At 40.1% G+C, this 12,632-nt stretch overlaps 1 protein-coding gene across 1 annotated transcript in view; it reads right to left on the bottom strand.

Moving 5' to 3' along the window:
- Nucleotides 1-610: 610 nt before the first annotated feature.
- Nucleotides 611-12,632, bottom strand: part of efna3a (ephrin-A3a) — a 139,926-nt gene continuing 127,904 nt past the window's right edge. Inside the window, exons 4-5 of the mRNA XM_072447164.1 lie at nt 12,384-12,461; nt 611-783 (exon numbers count right to left, since the gene is read on the bottom strand). Coding sequence (XP_072303265.1) covers nt 665-783; nt 12,384-12,461 — 197 coding nt within the window. The 3' untranslated portion in view covers nt 611-664. The remainder of the gene's footprint in view (nt 784-12,383; nt 12,462-12,632) is intronic.

Raw genomic sequence — 12,632 nt, 5'->3', positions numbered from 1 at the left:
GAACCCTTGCTTTTAACGTGTACTTCTACATCTACTACAACGCCCGGGTTCGGTTTAACGTTTTGTCGAAAAGGCAAGGAGACAATCTCAAAACTCTTCCCATTTTCCCTCTCGGCCTCGCGTAACTAAATTGGCCCTTCAAAGCCGAGTAAAAACATTCTTCAGTGTCCGGGACGGTGGCAGGAGTTCTCAACAGTGACAGATTGTAGGAGTATCCGCCGCAACCTTCATAAGATGGGACGTTTCCAATATCCAGGGTGTTCCGAAAGTGTATTGTAATCCATCATAAAGTCCAACGCTGAAAGTCCTTTTCTTTTCTTTTTTTAAAACTTTTTTTTAAAACACATTTCTTGAACGTTTTTTCCATGCTACGAAAATGTGTAGTCTACGTACATCCGACCCTGCGACACTCCGCGGCGGTTCCGATCGCGAGCGACGGCGGTTGTGTGGCGTTGTGAGGATGATGCGGGGAAATGATGTCCATAAACACAAAAAAATGGGGATGATAGCAAAAAAAGGCCTCTCCTTTTTGAAAGTCAAGTAAATCAAGTTCAAGATTTTCAGTTCGGTGTGTGTTTTTTTTTTCGCCGGGGCTTTTTTGCGGTGTGTGCGAAGCTCCGGCGGGACAAGGCGGGGCGGGTCCACTGTCCTCTTGATGGGGTCGCTAGGACAACAGCAGTGAGGACACCAGCAGCGTCGCCGTGGTGAGGAGGAGGCGGTCCCGGGACGGACTGCTCCCGCTCACGCTCTTCTCCAGTTTGGGGACTTCGGGGTTGTATTCGTCTGCGGACAGAGACGAGATCAGACGATTATGTCACAGTAAAGCGAAAAGACACAGTTTAACCGCTGCACCGCTCAGAAGAAGCTAATCGTGTGGGTTAAGGTTAGAAAAAAGTGCAATTATGTCAGCGTTAAACAACAAGGAGCAGTGTGTTGAACAGTTTGAACACCGGGAGCGGCGTTCCTACACGATGTTTTGTTGAAACGGTTTGAACGGGAGTGAAGCCTGAGGACACAGCTCACATATCAACAAAATACTACATTTCGCACCGTTAAACGACTGTGATTCGCCGCAATACTCGCTGTGACACCTTTGACACGACAATTTGAGCTGAGCATAAAAAGAAAGTCATTTGAAGTGCATCATAGTGTTCGTTTTGGAGTACCGTATTTTCAGGACTATAAGTTGCACCTTTTTTTTTATAGTTTTGGCCGGGGTGCAACTTATACTTATATTTATACTCCGGAGCGACTTATATGTGATATTATTTTTTTATTTTCACACTCATACTCCAGTGCGACTTATATATGTTTTTTTTCTTCTCTATTATGCATTTTTTTGGCTGTTGCAACTTATAGTCCAGAAAATACGGTACTTTCTTTACTTTCTGTGTTCTTATACTAGTATTGATCAAGCTCATTCTAAAACTGTCACATTTTGTCTCCGTTTTATGTGATTTTTTACTATTGATACCTGTACAACTGAGTATCTAGAGTCAATACTAGCTTTATTATTGATTTGTATCTGATTTTTGACAAGTGCATACTGTGTAACATTAGCTACTTTTTTATGATTTTAAGTACGTTTAGTTTAGAGCCAGACGTGGTGGAGTCGGTCGATCACATGACCTCATCAGCTGCTAAACCTTCTGCCTCATTCACAAAAAACTGCCACGATGAAGACGCAGTTTATGTAAAATAAAAGATCTTTTTCCTCTGGTGTTTTCATTTTGACTGTGCTCTCTACCATTTTGTTGATTCACTTTTTTCCTTTTCCTCTTTTCCTCTATTCAATATAACGTAAAATACCGTTTTAGACACTGAGACGTGACATAATTGTTAACAAATCCCCCGAAACCGTATCAGAGTCACATGTGGCCGTGTCCTGGAGGGAACGAGCACGACGACAGCGCTTTTGTTTCTCATCTTTCCCCTCTGCTCACTTTAATGATGTTCTTTCTACTTGAGGGATTTCAATCGCGCCAAAATAATATGTTCTTCCCATTGATTAGACAAAACGCATTAGGAGACAGAAACTCTACAAACGCACGGTCAAGGTGGATTACCCCGAGCGCTCTCATAATTAGGTGTGGAATGTTGCCTGATGCCAAAAGCCACAGTCACATTTCAAAAGGAAAAAAAAAAGACACAAAATAATGATGTACCAAGGAAGATTTTTAGAAACAAAACAAAAAAGACATGTGTGCAAATAAACAAAATACTTTTAAGTTGTTGAATCATGAAAAATACTCGGTTATGTTGAATATTACAGCGGAATTTGACCCAAATTTCTCAAGAAAAGCTCATCATTTTCAGTGTAAATATAAGATTATCCTTTTGTGTACATTTAAAAAAGCAGAAAATGCAATATCAATACGAGAGAATTGTGTTTTCCGGAAAGATAGAAAAGGAAAAGATTGGGTTTGACAAATGTTTTCCACTATGACTGATGTTTGTCTATTAAAATCACATTACACAACTTGTGCTTCATGGAAAATGCATCAGCACAAATGCAGACACATGACAATCATCACTTTCTAAACGTATACACGGAAAGTACGTGAGTTTATGCCCTGATGTGGCTTCTGTTGTTTAGAAGTTTGAAATCGATAGAAGATAAAGTGAGAAACGCGCCGGCGGATGATTTATGACTCTCATGTTTGGTATTGGGTTTGTCTGGTCTGAAACATCCCATCGCTCTGGTTAGTCCTGGTCTAGTCCACGTCAAAGACAAACAAGTGTGTTATTCTACAGTCTGAGCATGTGGCTGTCTGTTGTTATGGCGCCAGACTCGCTGACATTTAGACCGGCGATGAAGAGAAGACTGAATATCAACTATGGGCCCGGGGTGGGTCCTGAGGAGAGTCTGTGGCATTGAAGACGTTATAGAAATAAACCTGAGTTAGACGTCCACAGTGACAAAGAAGAAGAGTGAGTTTTGGAACTGCAGAGCAAAAGAACTATAAAATCTGTAAATATATGACATAAAATACAATGGTTATTCAAGTATTCAAGGTTCTTTACTATTATTACTTCCTACAAGCATTAATAAGCATTTGTAGATGACTTATAATCACTTATAACACATGTTAATAAGCTAATAACAAAAGCATGTGTGCTATTAAACCATCTACAGAATGTCATATTAAGAGCATTAATATGATGCTTTACATTTTCAGTAACCAAGTGATAAACACTTATAAATGCTTTATAAAAACGTGTTTATAAAGAAAAACAAGAGCTTATTAAAGCCTCATCAATAGTTTTATAAATGTTGTAAATATTATGTAGTCAACAAGTGATGGACTAAATTAGCAAAAACAAAAACTGCTATCAACAAATCAGTGCTTGCAACAACTGTTTGCTGTATGTCTCTTTGCTCTCTCCCCATTTCAAGTTCAACAAAGCCTTCAGAACATCAACAGGCACAGAGAAGATAAGACGCTGTTGTCAGGGAAACTCCTGCCTCAATTTTACAATGATTTTGAGTGAAATCATTATAAAATATTCAGTTATGATGCATTGTGGGAGGAGACGTTCTTTATACCTTTTTTTCAAGTTTACAATAATAACTATTTTTTTACCCATCTCTTTTTCTAGTATTTTTAATATAAACAACATACTCAATATTCCAATGTTGCATATCTTCAACAATATTCACAACATTATCTAAATCTTGATCTATATTGCCACCTGGATGTGTTACCACGGTGTCGCTATGTACAGTTTGTTCAAGGCCTCACATTATTTCACTGCATGTGATTAATTCCATGCTTTGAAAAGAAAAGATCTATAAATACATGTGGATTACAGTGGGAGTGTGTTTCTACTGTGTGGGTTTATAGTGTTGCTAAAGACAATGGGATTCACCTACAAAATGAACAGGATGAAGTCATAGACGGGCTTTTTTTAAATCGAGGACATACTTGATTAGTCAATAGTGCGACATCCTCTGTATTTTCATAACCGGACACTAAGAAGAGCAGCACGCAGAGGGCGTCCGCCGCCTCGGGCCAAAACAAGCCAATCTGATGTGCAGGACGTAACAGCCGAACATCACAGCTAACAGAGTAATCAATTCAGGATCTTCCAATACGCTTGATTCTGCGGCGTATGTGTTATAACAACAGACAAGGCCCCAGGGCGTTTTTACAGTGAAACACACGGCGCCATGGCAAAGGCCGGTCGAAGCCTGTCTGCTCGGATACATCGCCTTCTGCTAAACTTAAGTGCGGCGATGGTGCGGTGGTGCGGCCGCCCAGCGCAGTCCGGAGCACAGCGGGTCAGACGGAGCGCTGGGTCTATTAATAACCCCCGGATCAATGGCCCAGGTGGAGGAGGGCGGCAGAGGAGCAGGTGCACAGACCGCTCAGCATCATCTTCTCATCAAAGACCATGCAGAGCTTTGTTTACAGCCTGCGCAGCCATTTTGAATACAACTGCCGCTTCAATCAGTTACAAAATGTGTACTATTCAATACAAAAGTCAGTTCAGAATGGAAATGTGGCAGTATCAATTTTAACGTTATGATGATTGTGAAAAGAAATATCAAGATTGTGCAGTTGCTATAACACAACAACAGTAAAATCCTTCATTTACTTGGATTGGATTGAATTGAAATTGTGCTTGTAAAATTCTCCATTACTTTTATTTGTAGTTCTTGTATTGATTAAAAAAAGCAGCTCCACTTTGTTTCAAACCAGGTACAGTGTTTATGGTAATGTATTTAGATCAATATAACAGCCGAAAGTCAACCAGTAAGTTCTCTCCATCTGTCTATCCCAGTCAGCCAATCACAGTCTGTTACCTTTGCCTTTCAACCAATCACGTGGCAGTATCAATTCTAATGTGGCAGTATCAATTTTAATGCTGTGATGATTGTGAAAAGAAACATCAAGATTGTGCAGTTGCTATAACACAACAACAGTAAAATCCTTCATTTACTTGTATTGGATTGAATTTAAATTGTGCTTGTAAAATTCTCCGTTACTTTTATTTGTAGTTCTTCTATTGATTAAAAAAAGCAGTTCCACTTTGTTTCAGACCGTGTACAGTGTTTATGGTAATGTATTTAGATCAATATAACAGCCAGACACAGACGTAGGATTCATGCAGAAAGTCAACCAGGAAGTGTTCTCCCTTTGTCTATCCCTGTCAGCCAATCACAGTCTGCTATCTTTGACCAATCACCTGTCACTCGCACTCCCATGCGATGTCAGCTTCTGGACATCTCAACATCTCCACTGCAGCATCAGAACAGTGCGCTAAAAACACACAAACTCATGCTCAGACCTCTCGTAACTCAGCATTAGCAGCTCGACTTTGCAGCTAGAATCGCTCATCAGAATGCTCGCCGCGCCGCTAATGACAAACTCTGGTGGATTTTTGCTTTCATTTTAACACAGCGGAACGAAACAACTCACGTCTAACACACGCTCCTGTCTGTGTCTCACCTGCAGTGCCTCATAGTCTGCTCCTGTCTTTATTCATCTTCAACACAACTAGACTTCTCCACTGAGATAAGAATCAAGATGCCTCATTACCGTATTTTCCGGACTATAAGTCGCAGCGGAGCAGGCTTTTAGATAGGATTTAAAAACACCCTGTCCAAATAATTTTGTTCCAAAAAGAACTTAAAATGTTGGCCTTGTGCAAATCCAGCGCGCTTTACCTAGTTTCGGCGTTCGTCAATTTAATGAGGTTTCGATGAAATTCTATCAAAGTGCGCGAAAAAACGTGGAGCTTCGGGAAATGCGTAGCTTCGGAATTCTCCAGACCACGACTCGGCAGGCAATCAGAGCCAAGCACACACATTTCGTCGACCAATCAGCGCGCAGCATGCAAATTTTCACTTGTAAACAGTAAACTGTCATGGGGCGGACCCAATTTAATGATAATATTCCCTTTTCTAAAAAATATTAGTAAAAATGACCCCGTCCTTGCACTCGAAAATGCCCGTCCATATGTCAAAATACCCCGTCCAAAATACGGGAAGACGGGCCTCTAGCTAAAAGCATGCACTGGAGTTTAAGTCGTACCAGCCCAAAAAAAAGTATAAGTTGCACTGGAGTATGAAATGCTGTGTGAAAATAACAAATAATATCACATAAAAGTCGCTACGGAGAATAAGTATAAGTATATAACTATAAATATAAGTATAAGTCGTATCCCGGCCAAAACTATGAAAAAAGAATGAAAAAAATACGGTATATGCAGTTTAAAAAATGGGTTGAAACTGGACTAGGCGACTTCTTTGCTTTCCCTGACCTGCATGTGAACATCACGAGTGTTTATAGTGTTCAGATGTACATTTCCCCCTCACAGATCTATCATATTCATTCCATGCACCGCTGACATGTCTACACACCGTGTTCTTAGCCTTGAAACAGCCTCATTCGTTTGTCTCTTTGAGTTAGCTCTCCTTTAAACATTAGTACCTGCACCCCAGCCTTGAAAACCACTGCGCTGACTCTTACTGCCACAATATTTAATCACTTTTAACAGATTGTAGGGGCTGAGGGCTGAGTCTGAGCTGCACAAACACCACGCACCTGCTATTAAAACCCAGCGGTCGGCGGTTAAGCATTACACAAAACTGTAAAGTCGAGTAAGGCTAAGTAAATGCCACTTTATGACCTCTGGACTTTGGGAAAGTATAGAGGAGCGGCGTGGTAACACCTGCTGCGGGCTGGGACTGAACTAAACTAGCGAGAAAGAAAAGCAAACTCTAGATTTATTATAGCTGCGCGCCCTCAGATACAGACTCATCCGCTCGGCGCGAAGGGCCGCGTTGTGCAGCGTTTTCGCCCATTTCCATCGGCCTATTGTCCGTCGAGTGCCGATGGAGAAGCCATTGAAAGTATATAAGAGCCTGCTGAGAGCGTAACTGCAGATTGTTCCGAGCAAAACAGTTTGAGACGTGGGCTGCATTCGCCACATGGTAAATGACAAGTGATATGTGCGAGAAAGAGAGCAGCGACTGAGGTTTCTGGTGGTTTAAAAGGGCTAAAAGATGTTAAAAGTGCACTCTTTGGAAGTGGGGGAAACATGCACTATATCGCTAGTACTTCAGGTAAATTTGTACTGTCAGTAAAATGAAATACGCATGACAGATACTACTCAAATCTTGATTAATTTCACTTTTTTCAGTTTGTGTTTTGAACTGCGATCTGCATATTCTCTGAGCTCGGGCAAATCAACTGTTATTTGTGTAGGTGGAGAGAAACGTCTACTCGAAAATGTACAATTACGTGAAAACCGCATTAGATTAGAGTGACACGAGTGTTTGTAATCAGTTACGTTCCACCTCTGCTCTTTTGTTTGAACACTACACTCGAGGTCGCTGCACCGTCGCCCACTCTGGTTTGATCTGCAGCGGCGCGAGCGATCTTTTAAAGGCGCACTGTGGACCTTTTCTGGTGGAGGGCCGTTTCCGTGGAGATAATATCGCTTTGAATGTTGATCCACAGTGTGAAAACAGGTCAGATCTGTGGAGTCGACCGCACGTCTTTTTCTTGAATAAGATCAGTTTGATGCAAAACAGTGACATAGTGAACCTTTAAGAACATGTATTTATTATATGTGAAGCCCTAAAACACACAGAGAAGTGTCTTGCCAAAGGACTGCAGGGCGATAGTGGGCAGAATCAAACACAAACTGCAGGCGGAGACACGAAGACCTTCCTGAACAACAGATCTAACGCTGGGCGGCTGTCGAACATCAGATACTAATCGACACTAAAAAGAGTATCAAGGGTCGATGAAGGAAAAGATCACACAAACAGGACCAAACGTGACCTTTACTGAACAGTTTTAGAATGACCTTTGAGCAGAACTTGTATAAGACCGTTTAAGTCCTATTAATATGTGTTGAAAATGACATATTGTCTAAAAAAAGAGTGTTTTATTTGTATTTGTATCTAGGAGTATCAGAGTATCGAGCCAATTCATTAGTATGAGATTATACACCACATAAACAATGACTAAATGACCTTAAAGCTGACATATATGGTCTGGTACACAGAGGCAGTGAGGGTGGCACATGCAAACACACATGTGCAGAAGGGAGAGTGGGCGTCCAGCAGTCACTGTGGTCCATCAGCTCTGAGCCTGTTTAAATCTGTGTCTGCGTGACTCTCCATTTCCTCCAAATGAATTCAGCAGAATGCACCAGGACACTGGCGGCGATGCTTTTTTCTGATCCCCTGCCAGCGTGTTTTATATTGAAATCTATGTAAGCTGCAGTTTGTGCTGAGCCATTCGCCCACCACTGTCTCCTTCTGCTGGAAACAACCTTTTATCTTCTCCACACTGGGCTTCTGGTGCTTTCTCCACCTGTCCACAGACTGTTGTGTCAGTATATACCGCTTAGGAAACAAATGGACTTTGAAAGAGAAAGTTAACTTTGCAGACAATTATTTTTTATAGACAAAGGAAATTCAAAAGTAAAAAAAAAAAAACAAATAGGAGAATGAAGTTAGGGGAGGAAAACCAAAACATATATTAACTATTGAACTGGATGAATGTCAGCTGACAATCATCACCATAGAAACAATAGCTATGTCACTATGAGTACTTCAAATTTACTATGAGTACTTCAAATTTACTATGAGTACTTCAAATTTACTATGAGTGCTTCAAATTTACTTCAAAGTTGATTTTGATACAAAGGAATAGACTCGATACAGATTTCGATACCACACAGATCTTAAAAACACTAAAAACTGTCATTTTCAACACCAAAATACTAGTACTTTCTTATATACTACTCTTTCTCTCGCATTAGTTCTGTAATACTCACGATCATTCTCAAACTGGTCAGGAAAGTTACATTTGGTCCGGTTTATGTGATTTCCTTTAGTATTGATACTTGTTCAAACGAGTATTCAGTTTCGAGACTAGATTTGGAATAAAGTAGAAGTATCAGATTTTCTATACAATATACACAATACTCCATGCTCTTGCACCTCCACCATTAAAGAACATCAGACTGAAGTATTGTGGTCAGTTTGTCCTCTTCATCAGGGGCTTTTTATTTAGGTTTTTATGTATTTTAATTTGACATTTTTATCTTCATTTTGAACACTCTATTTTGTATTCCTATTTCAAACCTTTAAGAGCTCTATGATTCATTGTGTTTTCTTTATATGTATCCTTAAAGTGCAGTCTGGATGCTAATGAATATACAATGAGAGGTTGTTTGTTTGCTGCTAACTGTACTTTGTGTTTTAAATGTATGAAAAGTGCTCCACAGATAACGTTTAATTGATGGATTGATATCTTTGTCCATAAAGCACACAACTTATTTAAATGTCACAAATTCTGAAAGTGTCTTGTAAAGAGCTTAGTCATGTAATTAAAGTTCATTGTCACATGTTGATAATTGTACACTGAATTCTTACAGTGCATTATTGACAATTTTTTAGCTAAAACTGGCACATTTAGAGAAACGTTGGACAATGTGCACCGTCCATTAAGCATTACACTGCATCATAAGCTCACCAAACATGTAATTATGTTAATGTTTGTACTATTCTTATTGTGTTGTGTTTTATTAAGACACTTTTCCTTCTGAGAGACAATAAACTTAATTAGTTTCCTGCGTTCACTGCTCTCAGATTCTGATTTAGGCTTAACATTACTTTTAATTTCTTATAACTCGCTCTGTATAAGGCTTTATTTTGTGCACATTTCTCCAGCTCAGGTTGAATAAAACACAGATTCGTCCGGTGTGTTTATTAATGGCAGTATTTGCAGGATCATTGTATGTTTCTGTCTGTTCTTCTTAAGGGCTCTTCTGCTCCGGTCTCGCTCGCCGCCTCTGAAGCTCTCAAACTGCGCCGGACTCATCATTCTCCACCAGTGGCTTTTGTTTGAGGTACGGAGCGGAGAGAAGGAAAGAAAAATAGTGTCTTTACGTAACCGCTCGACTGAACAATCGCCTTCGCTCGCCCGACGCGCTTTCTCCTTAAGCAAACATGCTCCTCCACCAGATCTGCACCGACCCGGAGCAGTCACCTGGATCTGTGGAGGCTTTTACAGAAGAAAACTATCTCATCGCTCATCTTTTCAGCTGTTCCTTCTGCTCACGCTCATTTAAAAGTCTAATCCCGGACGGAGAGGAACCCAGATGGTGCAACAAAACCATGAGTCAGTCCTTAAGTGGTTTTACACATGACATAAGTAGGCGAGGAAACAAGGAGGCAAGAATGTAAGGATGTAAGGATGTAAGTATGTAAGGATGTGAGGATGTGAGGATGTGAGGATGTAAGGATGTGAGGATGTGAGGATGTGAGGATGTAAGGATGTAAGGATGTAAGGATGTAAGGATGTGAGGATGTAAGTATGTGAGGATGTGAGTATGTAAGGATGTAAGGATGTAAGGATGTAAGGATGTGAGGATGTAAGTATGTGAGGATGTGAGTATGTAAGTATGTGAGGATGTAAGTATGTAAGGATGTAAGTATGTGAGGATGTAAGTATGTAAGGATGTAAGGATGTAAGGATGTAAGGATGTGAGGATGTGAGGATGTAAGGATGTAAGGATGTGAGGATGTGAGGATGTAAGGATGTAAGGATGTAAGGATGTGAGGATGTAAGTATGTGAGTATGTGAGGATGTGAGTATGTAAGTATGTAAGGATGTAAGGATGTAAGGATGTGAGGATGTAAGTATGTGAGGATGTGAGGATGTAAGTATGTGAGGATGTAAGTATGTAAGGATGTAAGTATGTGAGGATGTAAGTATGTAAGGATGTAAGGATGTAAGGATGTGAGGATGTAAGTATGTGAGGATGTGAGTATGTAAGTATGTGAGGATGTAAGGATGTAAGGATGTAAGTATGTGAGGATGTAAGTATGTAAGGATGTAAGGATGTAAGGATGTGAGGATGTGAGGATGTAAGGATGTAAGGATGTGAGGATGTGAGGATGTAAGGATGTAAGGATGTAAGGATGTGAGGATGTAAGTATGTGAGGATGTGAGTATGTAAGTATGTAAGGATGTAAGTTTGTAAGGATGTAAGGATGTGAGGATGTAAGGATGTAAGGATGTAAGGATGTAAGGATGTAAGGATGTAAGGATGTGAGGATGTAAGTATGTGAGTATGTGAGGATGTGAGGATGTAAGTATGTAAGGATGTAAGGATGTAAGGATGTAAGGATGTGAGGATGTAAGGATGTAAGTATGTGAGGATGTGAGGATGTAAGGATGTAAGGATGTAAGGATGTAAGTATGTGAGGATGTGAGGATGTAAGTATGTAAGGATGTAAGTATGTAGCAGAGGAAAGGACAACTAAAGGACTAAATGATGTTGGTGTTTAAGTTTGTAAAAAGAAGAGTATTTCAAAACGATGAGATTCCTTCATCTATTGTACAGTGTTTTTACTACGTGTCTTGTTTGTTACTATGTTCTATACATTATTATCTTCTATAGAATGAGGCCAAGATACAAAGCCAAGGTTAGATTTGAAGTGTTTTTGGAACAGGAAATAATGTGAAAAGTGTGTAAGTGTGCAACAATGACAATGAGACAGGTCAAATAAAGACAAAATAGACAATATCTTAATTGTTGTGTTAGATGTGTTAAATCAGAATATCAATGAATAAAGTGGATTTAAAAACCCTTTATAGCACGTTTGGGCACATTTCTGATGGATTAACATAATAGATGGTAAAATCCCTCACAAATATTGAGACATTCCTTTTGTGCAGTATTTTTCACCCCGAGTTGGGCAGCAGTGTTGGGAAAACATGTTTACATTAAGTATTTTTTACATCACATTACATTACTTATATTGGATTGTGAAAACACTGTGTTTGTTGTGCATTAATGATAAGAACACATTTGATCACAAAGTACAGAAGGATAACTCACTACACTTCAGTGCAGAGTGAAGAGCGCACACTGTGTTCCTCTGGTTTTAGAAAACACTTTTGAAGATGAAAGAGTAACTTCACCATGTATGTATCATGTATTCAGCTCATACATGAATGAGCTGAATACACGGGACCTGCAGATCTCCCATAGCAACGGCTTCTGCCAAAAACATTCTGTAAAGTCAAGACTTTGTTGGAGGAGGTTACGCCGACGCCACCTGCCTGTCTCCATGGAGATGTTCACACTTTGCCTGGAACATTCCACCAAAGTTACACAGTGACTCTTTAAGTTTAGGTGAATATATCATAGGTATTATTGTTCTGTGGTTATAAACAAAAGCTTGATAGTGTTTATGAATAATAAATATGATCTGTAACAAACTGGGCCATGACACAAATCCAAAGCTGAACCTTTTAGTCCAAACCAGTCACTGCCCTTGGACTTTCCCGTACGGCACAAAGCTAACAAACGCGTCTCTCCACAATGATGCTGCATCTGTCACTCACCCAGGTTGTGTATTTTGATGTGGGGCCGGTCTGTGTAGTCGGGAGAAGTCGGACTGGAGTCATCGTCTGCCTGAGAAACTGCAAAACAACACGGCAGAGCGTCAATATATGAGAACCCCAGATATAAGAGAGAAAGGGGATCGTTAAAATGACAACGCCGACGTCAAAAATGTGTCTGAGGCCTGGTTAAATTGTAAACGGTTATCGCAGAACGTTAAGTGGTTAGTGTGCCCTTTCACGCAATTAATA

This window comes from Eucyclogobius newberryi, unplaced genomic scaffold, assembly GCF_026437365.1.
Source record: "Eucyclogobius newberryi isolate DKJ021-1_F unplaced genomic scaffold, fEucNew1.0.hap1 SCAF_16, whole genome shotgun sequence".
NCBI lineage: Eukaryota > Metazoa > Chordata > Actinopteri > Gobiiformes > Gobiidae > Eucyclogobius > Eucyclogobius newberryi.
The sequence above is the reverse complement of the archived record's forward strand: the minus strand, read 5'-3'. Positions and strand labels throughout refer to the sequence as shown.